The following is a 20,106-nucleotide window of genomic DNA, read 5'->3' on the forward strand; positions in this document are numbered from 1 at the left end:
TATTATAATGTACTTTCCCAAGTGCTTAGTACAGTGCTCTGCACACAGTAAGCGCTCGATAAATATGAATGAATGATGGGTGTGGGAGAGAGGGTTGAGTAACAGAGCGCTAAAGGGGTACAGAATGAAGCACGGAGGTGACCCAGAAAGGAGGGCAAATGGTGGAGAAATGAGAGGGTGGGCTTCACGGAGGAGATTATGTTTTTAATACGGCTCGAAAGTTGGGGAGAGCGTTGGCCTGCCCGGCCAGAGGGAGAATGTGAGCAAGATGTCGGTGGTAAGTGAGATGAACTGAAGTCAATCGATCGACCAATTGTATCTATTGAACACTTACTGTGTGCAGAACACCGTACTAAGTGCTTGGGAAAGCACACCATAACAGAGTTGGGAGACGTGTTTCCCGGTCAATCAATCAATCAATCATATTTATTGAGCGCTTACTGTGTGCAGAGCACTGTACTAAGCACTTGGGAAGTACAAGTTGGCAACATATAGAGACGGTCCCTACCCAACAACAGGCTCTCAGTCTAGAAGGGGGAGACAGAGAACAAAACCAAACATACTAACAAAATAAAATAAATAGAATAGATATGTACAAGCAAAATAAATAAATAGAGTAATAAATATGTACAAACATATATACATATATACAGGTGCTGTGGGGAAGGGAAGGAGGTAAGATGGGGGGGATGGAGAGGGGGACGAAGGTGAGAGGAAGGAAGGAGCTCAGTCTGGGAAGGCCTCCTGGAGGAGGTGAGCTCTCAGTAGGGCCTTGAAGGGAGGAAGAGAGCTAGCTTGGCGGATGGGCAGAGGGAGGGCATTCCAGGCCCGGGGGAGGACGTGGGCCGGGGGTCGACGGCGGGACAGGCAAGAACGAGGCCCAGTGAGGAGGTTAGCAGCAGAAGAGCGGAGGGTGCGGGCTGGGCTGGAGAAGGAGAGAAGGGAGGGGAGGTAGGAGGGGGCGAGGGGATGGACAGCCTGGAAGCCGAGAGTGAGGGATTTTTGCCCGATGCGTAGGTTGATTGGTAGCCACTGGAGATTTCTGAGGAGGGGAGTAACATGCCCAGGGCATTTCTGGACAAAGACAATCCGGGCAGCAGCATGAAGTATGGATTGAAGTGGGGAGAGACACGAGGATGGGAGATCAGGGAGAAGGCTGATGCAGTAGTCCAGACAGGATAGGATGAGAGCTTGAACGAGCAGGGTAGCGGTTTCGATGGAGAGGAAAGGGTGGATCTTGGCAATGTTGTGGAGCTGAGACCAGCAGGTTTTGTTGATGGCTTGGATGTGAGGGGTGAATGAGAGAGCGGAGTTGAGGATGACACCAAGGTTACCACAAGATACAGCGAGCAGGCTGGCGTTACAGGAGTGAAGTCCACGGGCTGAGTTGAAGGGGGAGATCAGCAAGATTAGGAAGGAGGGGGAGGGCTGATGGACCACATTAAAGTAGATGGTGAGGAGTTTCTGTTCGATGCAGTGGAGGATGGGCAATCTGTTGCAGGTTTTTGAATAGATAGGTGCATCTATAATGTTGGTATTTAAGCGCTTACTACGTGCCAATAACTGTTCTAAGTGCTGGGGTAGATACGAGGTAATTAGATTGTCCCACGTGGGGCTCACAGTCTTCATCCCCATTTTACAGATGAGGGAACTGAGGCCCAGAGAAGTTAAGTGACTTGCCCAAGGTCACATAGCTGACAAGTGGCGGAGCTGGGATTTGAACCCACGACCTCTGACACCAAAGCCCGTGCTCTTTCCACTGAGCCATGCCGCTTCATGTAGATAGATATATCTGTCTACAGCACATTTTTGTAACTGTATCTTTAGACTCCAAGTCGGAAATATATATATATATATATAGAGAGAGAGAGAGAGATATATATAGATATAGATATCTATATCTATATGTATATAGATAGATATATATATATCCCCCAGGGAGAGACTGGGGGGCAGGGAGATCAGTGAGGAGGCTGATATATATATATCTATATCTATCTATCTATATACATACATATACATATATATACACATATACACACACACACACACACACACACACACACACACACACACACACACACACACACACACACACACACACACACACATATATATATATATATATATATATATATATCAGCCTCCTCACTGATCTCCCTGCCCCCCAGTCTCTCCCTTCTCCAGTATATATTTCACTCTTCTGATGGATCATTTTTCCATCCATTATATACATATATTTATACCTCAACATATTTAGATATGTTTAGATATATATATATATCTCCAACCTAGAATCTGTATCTTTAAAGCCAGTAAGAATGGATCATTAAGTTGAACCTACTAGTGTTTTGAAAAATTCAGTCCATTCAAAGAGGACTGAATCTTTTTTTTAATGGAAAAATGATCCATCAGAAGAGTGAACTATATACTGGAGAAGGGAGAGACTGGGGGGGCAGGGAGATCAGTGAGGAGGCTGATGAGAGCAGTAGTTTGGATGGAGAGAAAGGAGAGGATTCTGTAGTTATTGTGACTGGAGAACTGACGGAGTTTGGTGACGGATTGAAAATGCGGGTGTAATGAGAGAGATGAGTCAAGGATAACGCCTCTTTCAAGCCAGTGAGAGAGGGGAGATGAATGTGTCATGTACAGTGGTGGGGAAGACGGGGTGGGAAGATGAAGAGTTCTGTTTCGGATGGGTTACGTTTGGGTTGGCATCCGAGAAGGGAAGTCCCGAAGGCAGGAGGAAATGTGAGATTGCAGAAAAAAGAGAGCTGGCAGGGCTGGAGAAGTATTCATTCATTCATCCAATCGTATTTATTGAGCGCTTACTGTGTGCAGAGCATTGTACTAAGCGTTTGGGAAGTACAAGTCAGTAACATATAGAGACGGTCCTTACCTAACAACGGGCTCACAGTCTAGAAGGGGGAGACAGACAACAAAACAAAACATGGAGACAGGTGTCAACATCGTCAGAACAAATAGAATTAAAGCTATATGCACATTATTAACAAAATAAATAGTAAATATATACAAGTAATAAATAGAGTAATAGATCTGTAGAAATAAATATACAGGTGCTGTGGGGAGGGGAAGGAGGTAGGGCGGGGGGGATGGGGAGGAGGAGAGGAAAAAGGGGGCTCAGCCTGGGAAGGCCTCCTGGAGGAGGTAGAGCTGGGAATCATCTACACAGAGATGGTAGCTGAATCCATGGCAGCGAATGAGTTCTCCAAGGGAGTGGGTTGAGCTGAAGAATAGAAGGCGACCCGAAACTGAACCTTGAGAGACCCCCACTGTTTGGGGGTGGGAGGGAGAGGAGGAGCCTCCTAAATGAATAATATTCATTTATTTTACTTGTCCATATCTATTCTATTTATTTTATTTTGTTAATATGTTTTGTTTTGTTGTCTGTCTCCCCCTTCTAGGCTGTGAGCCCACTGTTGGGTAGGGACCGTCTCTACGTGTTGCCAACTTGGACTTCCCAAGCGCTTAGTACGGTGCTCTGCACACAGTAAGCGCTCAATAAATACGATTGATTGATTGAGCCCGCGAAGGAGATGGAGAATGAACGGCCAGAGAGATGAGAGGAGAACCAGGAGAGGACTGAGTCAGTGAAGCCGAGGTTGGATAACGTTTCCAGGAGAAGGGGCTGGTCCGCAGTGTCGACGGCAGCTGAGAGGTTGAGGAGGATTAGGATGGAGTAGGGGCCGTCGGGTTTGGAGATCGACTGCTTTCCCCCCCTTTCTCCCTGTAAGATTTTTTACTATAGTATCCTGGCAAGGATTCATTTATTTTTCCCTTAAAACAAATACTGAATGATAGCGTTACTCCCTTAAAAAAATGAATAATATTGAGCTCCATTTCAGATTGCAGGCTTTAATAATAATAGTAATGATGGCATTTATTAAGCGCTTACTATGTGCAAAGCACTGTTCTAAGCGCCGGGGAGATTACAAGGAGATCAGGTTGGCCCACGGGGGGGCTCACAGTTTTAATCCCCATTTTACAGATGAGGTAACTGAGGCCCAGAGAAGTCAAGTGACTTGCCCAAAGTCACGCAGCTGACAACTGGCGGAGCCGGGATTCGAACCCATGACCTCTGACTCCAAAGCCCGGGCTCTTTCCACTGAGCCACGCTGCTTCCCCTTTAGAACAATAAACTAAGCTGGTCAGGAAGTGACTGGAAATGCCCTTCCCAAAGAAGGGGTCATTACTGCTCTTAGAAAGGATGAAAATACAAAAATGGAAAGAAGGCCACTACCTTCATGAGGGTGAAAAGGGGAAGCTCGACTCCCTAATTTGTGGTAATGGGGGACTGTGTTCCTTTTTTCAGGGGTTAATACAGTGCTGTGCACACAGTAAGCACTCGATAAATACCACAGATTGGCTTGTTACCATGGATTGGGTGTCTTTTTAGTACCAGTCTGTTCTTAGTATAAAGGCAACTGATATGAAAGCAGCATTTCAGTCTCAACTATCCACTAGGTTCATAAAAATGTGAATTTGTAGAAAATGCATAATAACGTGGACTTTGCAAAAAAGACATCAACGGGCAAAAGCCTGCTGTTGACACCAACTGATGACGTCTCTGACTCAACGGTCATTAAATTTGCCTGCAATGAGAATCTATTTATTCTGATGGTATTGACACTTGTCTGCTTGTTTTGTTTTGTTGTTTGTCTCCCCCTTCTAGACTGTGAGCCCGTTATTGGGTAGGGACCGTCACTACATGTGACTCTCAGAGAAGCGGAGTGGCTCAGTGGAAAGAGCCCGGGTTTTGGAGTCAGAGGTCATGGGTTCAAATCCCAGCTCTGCACTTGTCAGCTGTGTGACTTTGGGCAAGTCATTTAACTTCTCTGGGCCTCAGTTCCCTCATCTGTAAAATGGGGATTGAGACTGTGAGCCCCCCGTGGGACAACCTGATCACTTTGTAACCTCCACAGCGCTTAGAACAGTGCTTTGCACATAGTAAGCGCTTAATAAATTCCCTCATTATATGTTGCCGATCTGTACTTCCCAAGTGCTTAGTGCAGTGCTCTACACACAATAAGCGCTCAATAAATACGACTGAATGACTGAATGAATGAATAAATTCACACCAGCAAAGCATAACAGGTGTGACTCGAGAAGCCCTAGTGGGAAGAGCAAGGACCTGGGATCTAATCCCAGCTGTGCCAACTGCTTGCTGTGTGACCTTGGGTAAGTCACTTCCTTTCTCCGGACCTCAGTTTCCTCAACTGTAAAATGAGGATTAAATACCTATTTCCCCTCCTACTTAGGCAGTGAGCCCCATGAGGGACAGGGACTGTGTCCAACCTGATACAGTGCTCTGCACGCATTAAGCGCTCAATAAATACGATTGAATGAGTGAATGAATGAATTGACTTGTATCTACCCCAGAGCTTAGAACATTGTTTGACACAGAGTCGGTGCTTAACAAAGACCATAAAAAACAAAACAAACAAAACTTGCCCTAAATTCTTGCCCTAACAGACCAGAGATCGGGCTAATCCACGGAAAAGGACACAGGCTTGACAGAGTGGGAAGAATTTTAGCAGAACGCAGACTCCTCAAGAAGAGTGTGAATGTGTCTGTGTGTTTGTGCATGCGTGCCTATGTACGAGTACTTAAGACAAGAGTGATAAAAAATTCTTTCAAGTTTTTCCTCCCACCATCTGTAGTTGTGCCTAGAAAGGGTAAATAGACACAAAATGTGAGATTTGTTGATCATGCGGAGCTCAAGGTCTGTATATTGTGCGGAAATCAGTACCAAATCTTCAGGGGGCTTGACTACAGACTAATTCAAAACACGTTCACAGTAAAGTTATCCGGGGGAATTTGTGCAAGGAGACCAAGAGGCAGAGACAAATGAAGAGGCGGGTTTTCCGACGAGTCCCCCTATTCAACTCCCTGAACTCCAAACCTCCATCAATCAACGGCACTTATTGCAGGCAAAACACTCTACTAGGAGCATGGGAGAGCAAAACCAAACTGTTCCAATCCAGCGTATTATTTGAAATACACATTACCGGAATTCCTAGAATTTCTCATCCAACATATTTACTGCGAGTTCTCGGGAATCGTCCTTACCACTCAGAATGGCAGAATTACTGTGGCACTAACCAAAATTAGAAATATTACGCCTAGATTTCACTTGCTGTCCAGCCTTGGCTCCCAAGGGCTTGAAAGAATCAATCAAATCTATTAAGCGCTCACCGTGTGCAGAGCACTGTACTAAGCACTTGGGAGAGTTCGATATAACCAAGTTGGTAGACACGTTCCCTGCCCACGACGAGCTTACGGTCTAGAGGTAACGCTTATTATATCTTATTCAACTTTTTAACTTTTGATGGTCTGATAACAACAATAATGATAATGGCATTTGTTAAGCACTTACTCTGTGCCAGGCACTGTACTAAGCGCTAGGCTGGATACAAGCTAATAATAATAATAACAATGGCATTTGTTAAGCGCTTACTATGTGCAGAGCACTGTTCTAAGTGCTGAGGGGATACAAGGCGATCAAGTTGTCCCACGTGGGGCTCACAGTCTTAATCCCTATTTTACAGATGAGATAACTGAGGCTCAGAGAAGTTAAGTGACTTGCCCAAGGTCACACAGCAGGCATGTGGCGGAGCCGGGATTTGAACCCATGATCTCTGACTCCAAAGCCCGGGCTCTTTCCACTGAGCCACGCTGCTTCTCTAATCAAGTTGGACACAATCCCTGTCCCATGTGGGGCTCCCAGTCTCAATCCCCATTTTACAGATGAGGGAACTGAGGCACACTGAATTGAAGAAACTGGCCCAAGATCACCCAGCAGACAAGTAGAGAAGCAGAGAAGCAGCGTGGCTCAGTGGAAAGAGCCCGGGCTTTGGAGTCAGAGGTCATGGGTTCGAATCCCGGCTCCACCACAAGTCTGCTGTGTGACCTTGGGCAAGTCACTTAACTTCTCTGAGCCTCAGTTACCTCATCTGTAAAAATGGGGATTAAGACTGCAAGCCCCATGTGGGGCAACTTGATCATACTGTATCCCCCCAGCGCTTAGAACAGTGCTTTGCACATAGTAAGCGCTTAATAAATGCCATCATTATTATTAAGTAGAGGAGCCAGCATTAGAACACAGTGCTCTGCACACAGTAAGCACTCAATAAATACGATTGAATGAATGAATTCTAGACTGTGAGCCCACTGTTAGGTAGGGACCGTCTCTATATGTTGCCAACTTGTACTTCCCAAGCGCTTAGTACGGTGTTCTGCACACAGTAAGCGCTCAATAAATACGATTGAATGGATGAATGGATGAATGAATGAATGATTCCCAGGCCTGTACTCCATTCATTAGACTATGCTGCTTCAGGATCAGAACAACAGTTTGATCTTTGGCCTGACAGCAATGATAGCCAGAATGATTGCAACATTCACCATGAATGTGATTTCATTTAATTCTGCCAAAAGGATGAATTATATGTACTACTTGGTTGAATTCCCCTCTCAGGGTGGCAGCTGGAGAGTTTCCATTTCTCTACCAGTCTCGGCTACGGGAGGGAGAGTCAAGCAGAGGCCTGTCCGTTCCATTCCTAGCTTGGCCAGTGGCTAGTGAGTGGAAGGCAACACCTGTATATATGTTAGTACATATTTCTTACTCCATTTATTTTACTTGTACATATCTATTCCATTTATTTTATTTTGTTAATATGTTTGGTTTTGTTCCCTGTCTCCCCCTTCTAGACTGTGAGCCCACTGTTGGGTAGGGACCGTCTCTAGATGTTGCCAACTTGGACTTCCCAAGCGCTTAGTACAGTGCTCTGCACACAGTAAGTGCTCAATAAATATGATTGATTGATTGATTGCTTCAAGTCAGAATTCCCCCAAGCTGGGCAGTGGCGACACGGGAGAGAGTCGAGGGAGGAGACTCAAGTTGACTGAGCAGAAGAAAGCAATGGTCAACCACTTCCATATTTTTACCAAGAGAATCTGCGGATTTTCATTTTGGAAGATAAGCAACCTTTTCTTAAGCAACCAGAACAATTGCAGATTTGTTGTGGGGAGTTGTGGGAGAGATGTGTCCAGGGCATCGTTAAGGACCGGAGAAGACTCGACGGCATACAACAAACTTGGTTGAATATATGAAAAAGAGAAAAAAACCCAACCCTCCACGGCTCTTAAGAGCTCACCAGGCCAAATACAGCCTGCCTGAACAGCAATCAAGCAGTCCGCGTTATTTAGAGAAGCAGCGTGGCTCAGTGGAAAGAGTCTGGGCTTGGGAGTCAGAGGTTGTGGGTTCTAATCCCGGCTCCGCCACTTAATTAATTAATTAATAATGGCATTTATTAAGCGCTTACTATGTGCAAAGCACTGTTCTAACCACTGGGGAGGTTACAAGGTGATCAGGTTGTCCCCCGTGGGGCTCACAGTCTTAATCCCCATTTGACAGATGAGGTAGCTGAGGCCCAGAGAAGTTAAGTGATTTGCCCAAAGTCACACAGCTGACAAGTGGCAGAGCCGGGATTTGAACCCATGACCTCTGACTCCAAAGCCCGGGCTCTTTCCACTGAGCCCCACTTGTCAGCTGTGTGACTCTGGGCAGGTCACTTAACTTCTCTGGGCCTCAGTTACCTCATCTGTAAAATGGGGATTCATTCATTCAATCGTATTTATTGAGCGCTCACTGTGTGCAGAGCACTGTACTAAGCGCTTGGGAAGTACAAGTCGGCAACATATAGAGACGGTCCCTACTCAACAGCGGGCTCACAGTCTAGAAGGGGGAGACAGACAACAAAACCAAACATATTAACAAAATAAAATGAATAGAATAAATATGTACAAATAAAATAGAGTAATAAATATGTACAAACATATATACATATATATAGGTACTGTGGGGAGGGGAAAGAGGTAAGGCGGGGGGGATGGGGAGGAGAGGAGGGGGCTCAGGAAAGGATTAAGACTGTGAGCCTCACGTGGGACAACCTGATCACCCAGCGCTTAGAACAGTGCTCCGCACATAGTAAGCGCTTAACAAATACCTTCATTATTATTATCATTATTATTACTGTGTGTAGAGCCCTGTACTTCTAGACTGTGAGCCCGTTGTTGGGTAGGAACCGTCTCTATATGTTGCCAACTTGTACTTCCCAAGCGCTTAGTACAGTGCTCTGCCCACAGTAAGCGCTCAATAAATACGACTGAATGAATGAATGAATGTACTAAGCACCGGGGAAAAGTTCAATACAATAGAGTTGGTGATCCCAGCCCTCAAGGAGTTTACCGGCTAGGGGTGGGGGTGTGGAGACAGACATTAAGATAGATTAGGGATAGGGGAAATCGAGTGAATCCTAAAAAGATCCAAAATAGCTCAAGACCGAGATGATTTTGCGACGCACCTCCCTCTTCGACTACCGAGCCCGGTTTTAACTTTAACCTGGCGAAGATCAGATTTTTACCGTTATCTTCTGCATCCGCTTTTTCATCTTTAGCACGACCTTCTTGACTTAGTTGTCTGGTGGCACACATTTGTTTCAGGCCCAGGAAAAGGAAGAGGATGGAGGGGACGATCTGTCCTACCACGGCTTCGACGGCGGGAGGTCGGTTTTGCAGTTCCAGTAGGATGCTCAGTCCTATTATACACATCTTCCGATCGTGATGGCTGAAAATACACAAGCGCATTCGTTAGGGAAGGATTATAAAATCTACGGATGCCGACACGGTGTGCTACCCTTTATGCCGTTAAAAACCAAAACATCCAATGGCCAGTACCGAGAAAGCAAGCAAAACGAGGAACGAGAAAGGGTTGCTTATCTTCCAAAATGAAAACCATAATCTTATAATTGTTATTGATATATTGAACTTTCCCAAAAAAGCTTCTTGCCAAATTCGCTAATAAAAAACTCTCCCGAAAATTAAAGTCTGACCAAACACCAAAATTTGAAACGGCTTCGCCTATGTACTTTTCAAAATTATGTGATAAAAATGGCAATGATAATTATGGTATTTGTTAAGCGCTTACTGTGTGCCAGGCATTGTACTAAGCACTGGGGTAAATGCAGGATAATCAGATTGGACACAGTCCCTGTCCCACATTGGGCTCACAGTTTTATTCCCCAATTTACAGACGAGGGAACTGAGGCACAGAGAAGTGAAGTGGCTTGCCCAAGGTCACACAGCAGACAGGGCAGGATTAGAACCCAGGCCTGTGCTCTATCCATTCATTCAATCGCATTTATTGAGTGCTTACTGTGTGCACAGCACTGTACTAAGCACTTGGGGAGTCCAAGTTGGCAACATATAGAGACGGTCCCTACCCAACAACGGGCTCACAGTCTAGAAGGGGGAGACAGAGAACAAAACAAAACATATTAACAAAATAAGTAATAAATATGTATCCAGTATGCCAAACATTCATTCATTCATTCAATCGTATTTATTGAGCACTCACTGTGTGCAGAGCACTGTACTAAGCGCTTGGGAAGTACAAGTTGGCAACATATAGAGACGGTCCCTACCCAACAACGGGCTCACAGTCTAGAAGGGGGAAACAAACATGAAAGAGAAATGTCATTGGGGAGATTACAACTAATCAAAATTCAAAATAAAGGAAGTTTAAGACAATCACTCAAATAGGCATCATTTGCTCTTAATGACAGTACTAAATTCCCTGACCCAGTTAGAATCTGCATTATCAACTGGCTAAACCAGAAGCCGCGTGGCTCAGTGGAAAGAGCCTGGGCTTGAGAGTCAAAGGTCATGGGTTCTCCTCCCGGCTCCGCCACTTGTCAGCTGTGTGACTTTGGGCCAGTCACTTCACTTCTCTGTGCCTCAGTTCCCTCCTCTGTAAAATGGGGACAAAGACTGTGAGCCCCACATGGGACAACCTGATTACCTTGTATCTTCCCCAGCGCTTAAGACAGTACGGTCAAGAGAAGCAGCGTGGCTCAGTGGAAAGAGCACGGGCTTTGGAGTCAGAGGCCACGGGTTCGAATCCCGGCTCCGCCACTTGTCGGCTGTGTGACTTTGGGCAAATCACTTCACTTCTCCGGGCCTCAGTTACCTCATCTGTAAAATGGGGATTAAGATTGTGAGCCCCCGGTGGGACAACCTGATCACCTTGTAACCTCCCCAGCGCTTAGAACAGTGCTCTGCACATAGTAAGCACTTAATAAATGCCATTATTATTATTATTATTACGGTAAGCGCTTAACAAATGCCATCATTATTATTATTAAACCAAAAGAGGCCACTGTTCCCAAACAGCAGCACTCAATTTGGCAATCCGTGAATCATTTTTCTCTCATCAAGTGCTTATACGAAACAACCCTTTTCTCGAGTCAAATCTCACCCAGCCAACCTCACTTTTCCTAAACCTCTATTTCCCTCCTCTCCTAACTCTTCCAGAGGGTTACAAAAGTGGAGAGGGAGAAAGCACCCTGCAGAAGATGGATAGTGATCTTCGGAGTTTCTAGGAAAAGCAATGGGATTCTTAAAGCTTCGACACTGAGCTCTCTACATTAATCCTATTACTCCGGCTGGCAGATTGGTGTGAGCGGAGCGATATCAAGTCTCGGGTGAGAGCACCAAGGACTCAACTTGAGCCCAAGTACGGCGGGAATCCTTGCCGCTCTCAGATAAAAATGGAAAGACAAGTCTAATAAAGCAATTCCCTACAATAAACCAATCCATAATTTCACATAAGGGTGGAAGACTGGTTTATAAGGTTCTCGGTATGCTTTCTTAACTCCTTTCATATTGCAAACAGCTCTTCCCATTAAGACACAAATGAGAGCAGTTAAGCAGTTTTAAAAAGTAGCTACGGTTTGGAATCACCATCCTACGACGGGGAAAAAAAAAAATTACCGAATGTTTTGGTTCCTCCCTGATTGGCGTTTCCAAACTCGCTTTCTGAATTGTATCTCTGGAGAAATCAAATACAAATCAGGACATATCCTATTTATTTTATTACTATGTTTTGTTTTGTTCTCTGTCTCCCCCTTCTAGACTGTGAGCCCGCTGTTGGGTAGGGACCGTCTCTATATGTTGCCGACTTGTACTTCCCAAGCGCTTCGTACAGTGCTCTGCACACAGTAAGCGCTCAATAAATACGATTGATTGATTGATTGACTACTGAATATCCTACCTGCCCTATTTGCTAAACTTCTTTTCCAAGAAAAGAGGGGAAAATAGCTGTACGTAGAAAAGTAATGCTATGGCCCTTGAGGTGAAACTAACTGTTCAACGTTCCCATATCCCCTCCCTTTAAAACAGCAGTCAACCTCCAAATACGGGCAGAGACTATCACCCTCAGTGAGGTGAGGGTGAAATTTATATAAATATTCTAATAGCCTTAATGGCTAGAGTATGCCGCCTTTGACTAAGCCCTCATTTCCTTTTCTCCCACTTCCTTCTGTGTCACCCCACCCATCCCTCAGCCCCAAAGCACTTCCGTACATATCTGTAATTTATTTATATGAATGTCTGTCTTCCCCTCTAGACTGTAAGCTCATTGTGGGCAAGGAATGCGGCTACTAACTTGACTCCACTATCCTCTCCCAAGCATGGCTTAGTGGGTAGACCACTAAGTAGGGCCTGGGTTGTAATCTCGGTCCCGTCACTTGTCGGTTGTGTGACCCTGGGCGAGTCATATCTATTCTTTGTACATATCTATTCTATTTATTTTGTTAGTATGTTTGATTTTGTTCTCTGTCTCCCCCCTTTTAGACTGTGAGCCCACTGTTGGGTAGGGACTGTCTCTATATGTTGCCAATTTGTACTTCCCAAGCACTTAGCACAGTGCTCTGCACATAGTAAGCGCTCAAAAAATACGATTGATGATGATGATGATGAGTCATTTCACTCGTCTGTGTCTCAGAAACCTCATCTGTAAAACGGGGCTTGAGACTGGGAATCCCACGTGAGACGGGGACTGCATCCAACCTGATTAGATACAGTAGTAAGCGCTTAACAAATACCACACTTAATACGCTCTGCATCCAGAAAGCGCTCAATCAATACAGTCGATTGACTGATTGATTGGATTGCTATGCCTCTTAAGGTCCTTCCCGAGACCTGTCGGACTTGAATAACGGTCTGGGATAGAAATGCATCCACTGGAGGAAAGACAAAAGAGATTGAGGCTTTTCTGGGTGTATTTCTAAAGGCAGGGAGAGGACATGCTTGACCATTACAGAAATCAGGATGGGTAAGGCGGGGCAGGGAAAAGAGGAATCGTCCTCAAAATTCCAGATCTCCAGGGTAAGGGGAAAGACAGAGAATCCTGAAGGTGGCAGGGCCAAACTACAGGAAGAGAAAACTTTCACGGAGTCGCTGGTAAGCATTTGGAATTGTGCTCTCTCACAGGAAATCACACCAACTGAAAAAGATCAACAAGGTCAAGAGTGGGGTTAATTCATAAATGAGCCACCCATGGTGTGTTACTAGGGTGAAGTTTGGAACTTTTGTTTATGGTATTTGTTAAGTGTTTACCACGAGCCAGGCACTGTACTATGCGCTAGGGTAGATTCAAGCTAATCAGGTTGGACACAGTCCGTGTCCTACATGGGGCCTGCGGTTTTAATCCCAATTTTACAGATGAGGTAACTGAGGCACAGGGGATCATCATCAATTGCATTTATTGAGTGCTTACTGTGTGCAGAGCACTGTACTAAGTGCTTGGGAAGTACAAGCTGGCAACATATAGAGACAGTCCCTACCCAACAGTGGGCTCACAGTCTAAAAGGGAAGTTAAGTGAGTTGCCCAAGGTCTCACAGCAGACAAGTGGTAGAGCCGGGATCAGAACCCAGGTCCTTCTGACTCTGTGGGCAGGGAATGTGTCTGTTCTTAATAGTAATTACGGTATTTGTGAAGCACTTACTACGAACCAGGCACTAAACTAAGCGCTGGGGTGGATACCAGTAAATTAGGTTGGACACAGTCCCTGTCCCAGGAGGGACTCACAATCCACCAATCGTATTTATTGAGCGCTTACTGTGTGCAGAGCACTGTACTAAGTGCTTGGGAAGTACAAGTTGGCAACACATAGAGACAGTCCCTACCCAACAGTGGGCTCAGTCTTGCCCCCATGAGGTGACTGAGGCCCAGAGAAGTGAAGTGACTTCCCCAAGGTCACACACCAGACAAGTGGCGGAGCCGGGATTAGAACCCATGACCTTCTGACTCCCGGGCACGTGCTTGATAATAATGAGAATAATGATGGTGTTTGTTAAGCGCTTACTTTGTGCCAGGCACCGTGCTAAGCACTGAGGCACTGTACTGTACTCTACCCACCACGCCAATCAATCAATCAATCAATCAATCGTATTTATTGAGCGCTTACTATGTGCAGAGCACTGTACTAAGCGCTTGGGAAGTACAAATTGGCATCACATAGAGACAGTCCCTACCCAACAGTGGGCTCACAGTCTAAAAGGGGGAGACAGAGAACAGAACCAAACATACCAACAAAATAAAATAAGTAGGATAGAAATGTACAAGTAAAATAAATAAATAAATAAATAAATAAATAGAGTAATAAATATGTACAACCATATATACATATATACAGGTGCTGTGGGGAAGGGAAGGAGGTTAGACGGGGGGATGGAGAGGGGGACGAGAGGAAAGAAGGGGCTCAGTCTGGGAAGGCCTCCTGGAGGAGGTGAGCTCTCAGCAGGGCCTTGAAGGGAGGAAGAGAGCTAGCTTGGTGGATGGGCAGAGGGAGGGCATTCCGGGACCGGGGGAGGACGTGGGCCGGGGGTCGATGGCGGGACAGGCGAGAGCGAGGTACAGTGAGGAGATTAGTGGTGGAGGAGCGGAGGGTGCGGGCTGGGCAGTAGAAGGAGAGAAGGGAGGGGAGGTAGGAGGGGGCGAGGTGATGGACAGCCTTGAAGCCCAGGGTGAGGAGTTTCTGCTTGATGCGCAGATTGATCGGTAGCCATTGGAGGTTTTTGAGGAGGGGAGTAATATGTCCAGAGCGTTTCTGGACAAAGATAATCCGGGCAGCAGCATGAAGTATGGATTGAAGTGGAGAGAGACACGAGGATGGGAGATCAGAGAGAAGGCTAGTGCAGTAGTCCAGACGGGATAGGATGAGAGCTTGAATTAGCAGGGTAGCGGTTTGGATGGAGAGGAAAGGGCGGATCTTGGCAATGTTGCGGAGCTGAGACCGGCAGGTTTTGGTGACGGCTTGGATGTGAGGGGTGAATGAGAGAGCGGAGTCGAGGATGACACCAAGGTTGCGGGCTTGTGAGACGGGAAGGATGGTAGTGCCGTCAACAGAGATGGGAAAGTCAGGGAGAGGACAAGGTTTGGGAGGGAAGACAAGGAGCTCAGTCTTTGACATGTTGACGCCATGCTGCATCTTTGTCTACTGCACTCTCTCAGGGCCTTAGTTGAGTGCTCCGCACACAGTAAGCGCTCAATAAACACCACTGAATATACTGAACGAATTCCACATCCGTGCTCTTTCCATTAGGTCACGCTGCTTCTCAGACAATCCAGCCGTGACCATTAGGATGAACCGAGAGAAGCAGCATGGCTCAGTGGAAAGAGCCCGGGCTTTGGAGTCAGAGGTCATGGGTTCAAATCCCGGCTCCGCCAATTGTCAGCTGTGTGACACTGGGCAAGTCACTTCACTTCTCCGGGCCTCAGTTCCCTCACCTGCAAAATGGGGATTAAGACTGTGAGCCCCCCGCTGGACAACCTGATCACCTTGTATCCCCCCAGCGCTTAGAACAGTGCTTTGCACATAGTAAGTGCTTAACAAATACCATTATTATTATTACTATTAACTACAAGAAGGGCAGCAGCGTGGCTTAGTAGAAAGAACCCGGGCTTGGGAGTCAGAGGTCGTGGGTTCTAATCCCGGCTCCGCCCCTTGTCAGCTGTGTGACTTTGGGCAAATCACTTCTCTGGTCCTCAGTTACCTCATCTGTAAAATGGGGATTAACACCGTGAGCCTCACCTGGGACGGCCTGATAACCTTGTACCTATCCCAACGCTTGAGCGTGGCTCGGTGGAAAGAGCCCGGGCTTTGGAGTCAGAGGTCATGGGTTCAAATCCCGGCTCTGCCAACTGTCAGCTGTGTGACTTTGGGCAAGTCACTTCACTTCTCGGGGCCTCAGTTACCTCATCTGTCAAATGGGGATGAAGACTGTGAGCCCACCCGTGGGACAACTTGATCACCTTGTAACCTCCCCAGCACTTAGAACAGTGCTTTGCACACAGTAAGTGCTTAATAAATGCCATTGTAAAAAAACAGTGCTCGGCACAAAGTAAGCGGTTAACAAATACCATTATTACTATTATTATTGTTATTATTATTATTATTATTATTATTATAAGGACAGCCATCACACCTTTCCTCCGAGCATCTGGTGATCCAAGTCAGGAACAAAATACCAGGCTGGATGGGCTGACCCCAAAACAGCATTTATACTCTTCCGTTAACACGGCCAGAGCCAGGAGCCTGCAACCGCATCGAAAAATCACCTCATTCGGCCTTGGCTTTTTCACCGTCTCTGCTTATTTAATAATCCCCACCTCTTTCCCTAAATTACTTGCAAAGGTGAGCCTCTCTATTCTTCCGCTGCCCTAATGATGATCTACTTGGCAGAAGCGAGTTCTTAATATCTGCTCATTTTCGGGAAGGATCAGTAACCGATTTGAAGGTGGTTCCAGGGTGACATGGTGCTGGAGAAATACACCCACTACTCTGAATTTAAGGGAAGCATCTGCTTCGGCTCAGACCTTCTACTTTTTCTGCAAAAGAATCCTTGGCGTGCCATTTCGCTGCCCCCGATTTCCAAGTCGTGTTCCCTCGGCTCACGTCCTCTGGATGTTTTAACACGCTAAACCTCATAAAGAACCATGGTTAAATAATGCTCAACCCCCACAGAGAACTCAGTAAAAAGAAAAAAGCAAAAAAGTCACCATCGCCAGCGTTTTTGATTTAATAATAATAATAATAATAATGATGGCATTTGCTAAGCGCTTACTATGTGCCAAGCACTGTTCTAAGTGCTGGGGGGGATACAAGGTAATCCTCCTCCAGGAGGCCTTCCCAGACTGAGCCCCTTCCTTCCTCTCCCCCTCATCCCCTTCTCCATCCCCCCATCTTACCTCCTTCCCTTCCCCACAGCATCTGTATATATGTATATATGTTTGTACATATTTATTACTCTATTTATTTATTTTACTTGTACATATCTATTCTATTTATTTTATTTTGTTAGTATGTTTGGTTTTGTTCTCTGTCTCCCCCTTTTAGACTGTGAGCCCACTGTTGGGTAGGGACTGTCTCTATATGTTGCCAATTTGTACTTCCCAAGCGCTTAGTACAGTGCTCTGCACATAGTAAGCGCTCAATAAATACGATTGATGATGATGATATCTATTCTATTTATTTTATTTTGTTAGTATGTTTGGTTTTGTTCTCTGTCTCTCCCTTTTAGACTGTGAGCCCACTGTTGGGTAGGGACTGTCTCTATATGTTGCCAATTTGTACTTCCCAAGCGCTTAGTACAGTGCTCTGTACATAGTAAGCGCTCAATAAATACAATTGATTGATTGATTGATCAGGTTGTCCCACGTGGGGCTCACAGTCTTAACCCCCATTTTACAGATGAGGGAACCGAGGCCCAGAGAAGTGAAGGGTCTTGCCCAAAGTCACACGGCAGACATTCCTCCTGCAAGGCAAGTAGAGAGGACCCGGGAGCATTATCATTAAAAAAGAATTTCCACATGATGAATCCAAGTCATTACAGAAATATAACATTTCCTACTTTGTAGATTTGAGTCTTGAGCCAAGAGACTCAATGAAACATTCCCTAGCCCAGAAATCTTCATCAGTAGGGAACTCGACAGGATCACGGAATTCTAATTGGCGCATTAACTCTGCAATTTGATTCTTAAAAAGGCAATTTGTCTTTCCCTGATGCTTTAGCCAAGAAGTATGTAAAAAACACGGTGACGTCTTGCAATCAGATTAAAGTTACTGGGTTCTTTCCCCACTGAAAACATTCAATTTTTCATTTAGGGATGATTAATCTCCATCGCATATTATTCTCCATATTTTTCTCTCTTCTGCTTGCTCTCCATTTCACTGTTCATAAACCCTTCCAAGCGCTTAGTACAGTGCTCTGCACACAGTAAGCGCTCAATAAATACGATTGATTGATTGATTCTAAGATCAGGCAGCCTGCTTTGTGACCTTGGACAAGTCACTTAACTTCTCTTTGCCTCGGTTTCCTCTAAGGAAGCTGGGGGTGAAATACTCATCCTTCTTCTCCCTTAAACTGCTTTTAGATTGTGAGCCCACTGTTGGGTAGGGACTGTCTCTATATGTTGCCAACTTGTACTTCCCAAGCGCTTAGTACAGTGCTCTGCACACAGTAAGTGCTCAATAAATACGATTGATTGATTGATTGATTAAACTGTGAGCCCCGTATGATCCCTGCACAGACTGTGTCTGGCCTGATTACCTTTTCTCTACCTCAGTGCTTAATACGGTCCTTGGCATATTGTAGACACTTAACAAATGACTATAATTATTATTATTATTCTCATAGTAAACACTTCTCCCAAATTGCTGGAAGGGCTGGGAAAGGAAGTGACATAATCACAATTGTCGACTCCTGAGATTTGACACAATTGCTTTGAACTGTTTCTGGATTTTGGGGGAATTTCGAAAATTTGGGTGGGTAATTCCATTTAGACAGCTAAGGGAAAAAAATCCAAGAGTAGACCCGTGAACTTTTTTTTATTGAGAGTCATTGTTCCAGTGATATTTTGTTACGGTTCTCCAGTTACGTTCCCTCTGTTCAAGTTACCGTATTTTCTACAATCAAGCACTTCTAATACAGAGCGTCCGCTGCGTGAGCGTGGGAAAGTCACTTCACTTCTCTGTGCCTCAGTTACCTCATCTGTAAAATGGGGATTAAGACTGGGAGCCCTATGGGGGACAAGGAAGATGTCCAACTTGATTAGAGAAGCAGCGTGGCTCAGGAGAAGTGGCGTGGCTCACTGGAAAGAGCCCGGGCTTTGGAGTCAGAGGTCATGGGTTCAAATCCCAGCTCCGCCAACTGTCAGCTGTGTGACTTTGGGCAAGTCACTTCCCTTCTCTGTGCCTCAGTTACCTCATCTGTAAAATGGGGATTAAGACTGTGAGCCCCCCGTGGGACAACCTGATCACCTCGTAACCTCCCCAGCGCTCAGAACAGTGCTTTGCACATAGTAAGCGCTTAATAAATGCCATTATTATTATTAGCTTATATCTACCCCAGCGCTTAAAATAGTGTCGGTCACATAGTAAGCACTTAGGAAATACCATAAAAATTTTTTTTTTTAAAGGCACTTTAAAATGCCTTTTAAAAGGCATCACCCCCTTTTTAGACTGTGAGCCCGCTGTTGGGTAGGGACCGTCTCTATATGTCGCTGACTTGGATTTCTCAAGCGCTTAATACGGTGCTCTACACATCGTAAACGCTCAATACATACAACTGAATGAATGAATGAACATACGAAGATTAACAGATTTATTCTAGGCAAGTCTTCATTTTACTAAGTATCGAAGGAAAGAAATAGAATCAAAAGTTGGCTGCAAATACCTTCTAGGTTGTCCCTCCTGAATCCTATCCGGTCTAGAGGATGCCTTGAACCCACAAAAACGTCAAACCCCAAAGGGATGCCACTCGGCCAGCTCAGTTGGAACGAAGTCAATGACTCACTGAATTAATACAATCACTGATCCTATCCTATCAGAGAAGCAGCGTGGCTCAATCAATCAATCAATCAATCGTATTTATTGAGCGCTTACTGTGTGCAGAGCACTGTACTAAGCGCTTGGGCTCAGTGGAAAGAGCCCGGGCTTTGGGGTCCAAGGTCGTGGGTTCAACACCTGGCTCTGCCAATTGTTTACAACAGTGCTTTGCACATAGTAAGCGCTTAATAAATCATCAATCATCAATCGTATTTATTGAGCGCTTACTGTGTGCAGAGCACTGTACTACGTGCTTGGGAAGTACAAATTGGCAACATATAGAGACAGTCCCTACCCAACAGTGGGCTCACAGTCTAAAAGAATGACATCATCATCATTAGAACTCAGGTCTTCT

General features: G+C 45.4%; 1 protein-coding gene across 3 annotated transcripts in view; it reads right to left on the reverse strand.

Moving 5' to 3' along the window:
- The window catches only part of IPO8 (importin 8), a 186,205-nt gene that overhangs the window by 13,485 nt on the left and 152,614 nt on the right, over window positions 1-20,106 (reverse strand). For all 3 annotated transcript variants that reach the window (XM_038761146.1, XM_038761154.1, XM_038761137.1), the window contains one exon: window positions 9,447-9,649. In XM_038761146.1, coding sequence (XP_038617074.1) covers window positions 9,447-9,649 — 203 coding nt within the window. The remainder of the gene's footprint in view (window positions 1-9,446; window positions 9,650-20,106) is intronic.

The sequence above is a fragment of the Tachyglossus aculeatus genome, chromosome 2 (genome assembly GCF_015852505.1).
Source record: "Tachyglossus aculeatus isolate mTacAcu1 chromosome 2, mTacAcu1.pri, whole genome shotgun sequence".
In the NCBI taxonomy this organism is placed as follows: Eukaryota; Metazoa; Chordata; class Mammalia; order Monotremata; family Tachyglossidae; genus Tachyglossus; species Tachyglossus aculeatus.